This window comes from Palaemon carinicauda, chromosome 43, assembly GCF_036898095.1.
Source record: "Palaemon carinicauda isolate YSFRI2023 chromosome 43, ASM3689809v2, whole genome shotgun sequence".
NCBI classification, from domain to species: Eukaryota; Metazoa; Arthropoda; class Malacostraca; order Decapoda; family Palaemonidae; genus Palaemon; species Palaemon carinicauda.
Window position 1 is genome coordinate 59,227,691 of NC_090767.1, and position 6,263 is coordinate 59,233,953.

A 6,263-nucleotide genomic window follows, 5' to 3' on the forward strand; every position below is an offset into this window, starting at 1 on the left:
CTGTGATAACGATGTTCAAACTTATGAGTGATTACGTGAATTGGACATTTTGCTTAAGAGCGAGCTTGACCTTTGACCTTGACCTTCCAAAATTTAAACATTTCCAGCTTTTTACATCACAGTTAATCCCTGCAAGTTTCATTACTCTAAGATTAAAACTGTGGCCAGGAAGCTGTTCACAAACACACAAGATTCAGTTTTTTTGGTATTAATAGTAAAAAAAAATTATAGGAGACAAAACATAATTGGATGAGAAGTGAATGATAAAGATAAATAGAGAAAATTAATAATGTTCTATTTTTTATGACAGCCAAATAATTTAAGCATATTAAAAATTGCCCAAAATACTTTCAAAATTGCTTGGGGGTCACGTGTGGTAAAATTGGTGAAAAGTTCACCTCCATATCTTGTAACTGTTTACAAATGCAAAGAGAGAAAATTAATATTAATAATGATTAAATTTAAGTATATTAAATATATTAAAAGTTGCCTGACAATATATTAAAAGAATTATCCTCTATTTTGGGGGTCACGTGTGGTAAAATTGGTGAAAAGTTTACCTCCATGTCTGGTAACATTTTACAATTACAGTAAAACTTTATTAATGGAGATGATAAATCTACTATTTTGCTATTTTTAACTTTATCATATAATATATTTGTAGGTAAATGATGTTTATTGGAAAAATCGAAGGTCTATATACAGAAATATTGATAAGAAACACATATGTACCTATGTAGGCTTAGGTCAACTTCACAAACAAAAAATAATAATTTAAAATTAACTCTATTTATTATCACATAATTATCTGATGTGATTATGTATATTATGTATATTTTATATAATTAATAGTCCTATTTCACAATTGTGTAATTTCGTAAGCCTACCCACTTGAAATTAAAATGGGCCACATAGCGTAGTAAGATTTCAGTCTTAATTCTAGTGTGTGTGTTTGTGTGTTCATATGTTTATGTATAAAAAATGGATTTGCAATAATTCATGGATGAAGTGTTGAACCAATTTAAAAAAAAATTAGATATTAGATTATTCCAGAATTAGACACACAGAGGACCTTGCTCTAAGTGATGATAATGTTGAAGAGCATTTGCTTACACAGGAACATTGGCCGCGACTTGTCTCTACTAAATCTCATAAGTTGATCCCTGCTGGTGCAGCTCCTAGTGTCATGGACCATACCCCTACCTCCTACAAACGACGTATGGAGCATGCTTCAGATAGCGGTAATGAGCCAACATCCCCTGCTGCTAGAACTACAAAGTGTGATGCTTCCTCCTCTCAAAATGTTCTAAATAGTTCCCTGCCTCGACCTGCTATTCAGAGTATACCTACCCTGTCTACAAAAAACTGTTCTCCCTGCCTTTGCTCCACGTGCTGAACACATAAAGCTCCTATTTAGAGAGAATCCCGGGGTTAATGTGAAGCTTCGCTGGCTATCTGAGGTTACCAAGATGTTCAGCCTCGATCGGGAATTGGCTGAAGTTAAAATGTCTGTGGTCACTTCTCGATTTGCATACATTTCAAGGCATCGCCTGGATGTCATAAATAGAGAAGGGTGGTGAGGTTCTGTCACTTGTGTTAGATGTTCAGGATGCTGTAGACAGACCCCGTAAGTTCCCTACATATCTCATCACTCGATATCCTGCGGATGTAGACCCTTCATTAGCTAAGGAACTGACGGGAGTACACACTGTACGTCGTTTCCTACAGGATGGGAAGTGCACCAGTTGTATTGTTATTACTTGGACCCACCCAGATCCACCCCCCGCCTTTCGCTAACTTCTCTTTCCTCCCTTGTCTACCGTCATGTGAACTACGCAGAATGCAAGACGAAAAGCCGTGGTGCTTCAAATGCTGGGGTATTGGTCACATCTCACGATACTGTACTGCCCCTGAAAAGTGTGCATTTTGTGCTGCTGAGCATGACAGTCGGACCTGCCCTCATCGCCCCCCTGTACCACCCACGGTGGTTGAGACTGCCTCGGCATCAACATCACGCTCATTACCTCTACCAACACCAGACACCTCGCATCGGAAATGCCCGAGATGTAGTGAATTGCCCCCCTGTACCACCCACAGTGGTTGACACTGCTTCGGCATCAACATCACGCTCATTACCGGAGTCAATGTGTGGCGTGGCTGTACCAGACGATCACGCACCGCATCAAACCAGCATATTGCGCAACAGCTTCCAATGACATTAATCAAACCCACCGTTGCTGCCCCCTCACAAGAGTCTACACTTCGTAATGCTGTAGATGTCCTCAATTCTCGGTGTGACTCCCTTACATCACGTTTTGAAGCCGTTGAATCTTGTTTAGAGAGCATGCACACTCGCATGGACAGTCTCGTAGCCTCCTTTGACCATCTAACTTCTAAATTTGCTACTAATGATACCACACTGCAATCTCTCGTTGAAGCTCAGCAGGTTGTTATCACATCTGTTACTACACTCACTGAGAAACTTGACTCACTTGCTACACGTCATGAGAGTGTTACTAAACCCCATATGTTGGGTTTGCAATAAGACAACGTCCTGGTGACCACACTTTATTGCAAGATACTGAAGAGCCGACTGACTCGCAACAACGTATGCAGATGCATGCTTGGCAGCGCATGGCCGGAAAACATATCGTACAGATGGTAAGGTTGCAGACACTAATGGCTCTAACGAGACTGAGCGGGACTCAAATCCCCGACTGGCAAACACCAGTCAGAGGCATTATCAATCAGGCTACAACAGCCATCCAAGTGTGTCCATGAACTCTGTCAGGAGCGTCGAAAATGGCCAAACCCCAGACATAACTAAGGACATGTCTGAGGTCTTTGTCCAGCAGTAGAATAGAAACGATTGCGTGGGTAGTATTGTGCCATAGCCTCAGTACTTTGTACCACAGTCTTCCATTGTCTTTGGGTAGAGTTCTCTTGCTTGAGGGTACACTCAGGAATAATATTCTTTCTGTTTCCTTATTTCCTTTCCTCACTGGGCTATTTTCCCTGTTAGAGGCCTTATAGGGCTTACAGTGTCCTGCTTTTCCAAGCAGGATTGTAGCTCAATCATTATTAGCCGTTACCAGTCCACCGCAGGACAGAGGCCTCAGTCATGTCCTTTCGCTCCCTTCTGCATATGATTTTTACATGCCAGTCTGTATTTACAAATTTTCTTAGCTCGTCAATCCACCGTCTTCTCTTCCCCTGCTTCTTTCGCAATCTCTAGGGACCCATACTGTTATTCTTAATTTTTTTATATATTTAATGTCCATATGTATATTTATTTATTTATTTATTTATTTATTTGTGAGTAATCAAGTCTTGAGTCTGACTTCCTTTTTTTTTCTTTTTTTAAGAATGATTTATTACTAATTTGTTCTCTCCATTTATTTATTTCCTTTCCTTACTGGGCTATTTTTCCCTGTTGGAGCCCCTGGGCTTATAGCATCTTGTATAGCATCTTGCTTTTCCAACTATAGGGTTGTAGCTTGGATAATAATAATAATAATAATAATAATAATAATAATAATAATAATAATATTACTATCCCTTTTCGCCATTCCTTATCGACCAATCAGAACGCGTCCTGATTAAGCTGACGTCAGCCAATCAGGAGCCGCCTTATAACCAAAACATTTCTATAACTCGACGGTAAAATAGAATCTTTTAAAATCGAAAAAATATTGATGTGTTTTACGTTTTTTTTCTTTTTATATTTATAGTTTTTTTATATATTTATTTTTTTATGTATTTTTATATTTATATATATTTATATATAAGTATTTATATAGTATATATAGATATATATGTTTGGAGAACGTATGTAGAGAAAGTTAATTAAAATGTAGAGAAATGATAAAATGAATTAAATTATAATAAAAAATATATCAAAAATATTTTATAAGTAATTAATAATAATCAATACTATAAAAAAACTATAAAATACATAAGAAAATAACTTAAAATCTCTGTGACGTCACAAAATGACGTCACATCAACATTATTGGAACATAATATCTTCATCAGCTGAGCCTATCTGAGACACAGACATCGAGACTGGCCATTATTAGCTAATATCTTCCCATTTCCTTCATCTCTCGTCAACTTCGATGCCTTAAAAGGTAGATGAATGATGCTGGCATTATATTTCACATGAATTATTTATATATTTATTGATTTAATATGTTTTAAGGGTAGATATATTAGGGTCTTTCTGTGTTCCCTTGGTAGGAGACATTCCTGTGAATATCCATATCTTGTTTTTGATACGTATTTCCTTTTAAATTATATATTTTAAAGTATTTATGTATATTTTAAGGTTTATTTAAACCATATTTCTTATCTAAACAGGTTATAATCAGGTTATAATAGGATAAATATAGCTGTATGTTTATTTTTGATGACCCCATATATGTCATATCGTATCTTTGTTTCTGATACGTATTTCCTTTTAAATTATATATTTTAAAGTATTTATATATATTTTAAGGTATATTTAAACCCTATTTCTTATTCAAACAGGTTATGATAGGATAAATATAGCTGTATGTTTATTTTTGATGACCCCCATATATGTCTTATATCGCATCCTATATATAAACTAAGTTATGTTATTATCAAACATTTGATTGGTTAAAATGGCATATTTACTTATATTTTATTCATATTAATTCAATTCCATTGCTGGTTTCTTTATTATACATTAAGGAAAATTTTTCCTGGTCGTATCACATGAAACCTTATTCACTAAAGAACTTATAAGATCTCTGTTAATATATATTTAGGTATTTAATGTATCATATGGGTTATTCCATGTTATTTATAAAATTTACTTCAGTTTTATTCATATTAGTTTAATTTCATTGCTGTTTTCCTTATACATTAAAGAAAATTTTCCTGGTCCTGTCACACGAAACTCTATTCCCCAAATCATCTATTGAATCTATATTATATATATTTTTAGATATGTAAGTATCAGATGGTATTTTCCAATTCCCCAAATCAACTATTAAATCTGTATCATATATGTTTTTTAGATATTTAAAGTATTCCATTTTATTTATAAAATCCACATTAACAAAGTATTTAAAATACAAGAAAGTCTTCAGTTTCCTCTTCCGAACCTTTATAATATCTTAAGCCTTTAGTATTCAGTTCGGAGCCTTTGTAGGGTGACAGCCAGATCCCGTAGAAAACGGGAGTATTCTGAACTGTGGCCGTCGTTCTACAAACGATTTTGGCGGGAGAAGCTAACTTAAAAAACCCACCTAACCTATGCTAAAAGCCGTGTCCTTACCCAGGGGGCTGCGCCCCCCTGGACCCCCCCCTTACACAACATATTTAAGATCCATAGACCATTTCCAAACGTTTTTATTCTGTACAAGATAACAGTCGGAGCGATATTAAGCAAATTAGGACGCTGGGCCGTAGCGCTACAAACTACCCTTCAGTTCAGTTCAGTTGTTGGGCGGAGGGATTCGCCTTTCCATCAGCACCTCTTTGGTTTTCTTCTTTTATTTTCTTCTTTTTTTCCACATTTGATAAATATATTCTTTTCTTTTCTCTATTCCTTCTTTCTTGAACAGCACGTTTCCTATTATCTCCTTCTTTTCTTCTTCATACGGCTGTTGCAATTCCAATATTTTTCTTCTTTCGTCGCTGAGGTCTGGACACTCAAGAATGCAGTGGGCGAGGTCTTCATTAACTGCCCCACATAGCTTGCATTCTTGTATATCGAGTAGGAACTTGTATAAGTCTTGTTGGTGCCGCCTGTTTGAAAGCTGTACATATATATAAATATTGGATAGAATAATGTGGAACTAACTGTAATGATCCTCGTGTCGACATTTCGTCGGCTGTGCGGTATGTAGCAATGCTCGTTGATAATTTGTACGTTCTCTTCTAATTAATTACATGAGTAATTAAACGTAATCTAAGGAATTGTTTGTCTGGTCTTGTCACAATTGGAAAGACCCTGCAAGATTTGTTCATCGTGCGCATCCTTTAGGGTGTATGTATGATAGCGGCCACCTGTGTGTATGATGACGGCCGACTAAGAGTACGTCATTGTAAGGGGGGTCTTTAGGCTCCCTTTAGCTAAGTATTTAAGGATACGGCTTGTGGGTTAGGTTAGGGGGAAAGTTTACGTTAGTTGGTGTCCATTTTTAATGGATGTTTGAGGAACTGGCTGCTGATATACAAAGGCTCCTATCCTTTGAATATTTATAAAATCATAGCCTAATACAAGTTGAAAT

The 6,263-nt window shown here is 36.3% G+C and overlaps 1 protein-coding gene across 1 annotated transcript in view; it reads left to right on the top strand.

Moving 5' to 3' along the window:
• The first annotated feature begins 2,212 nt into the window (after window positions 1-2,212).
• LOC137633906 (homocysteine-responsive endoplasmic reticulum-resident ubiquitin-like domain member 2 protein) overlaps window positions 2,213-6,263 on the top strand; it is a 20,997-nt gene continuing 16,946 nt past the window's right edge. The window contains 2 exon segments of the mRNA XM_068366145.1: window positions 2,213-2,534; window positions 4,531-4,553. Coding sequence (XP_068222246.1) covers window positions 2,213-2,534; window positions 4,531-4,553 — 345 coding nt within the window.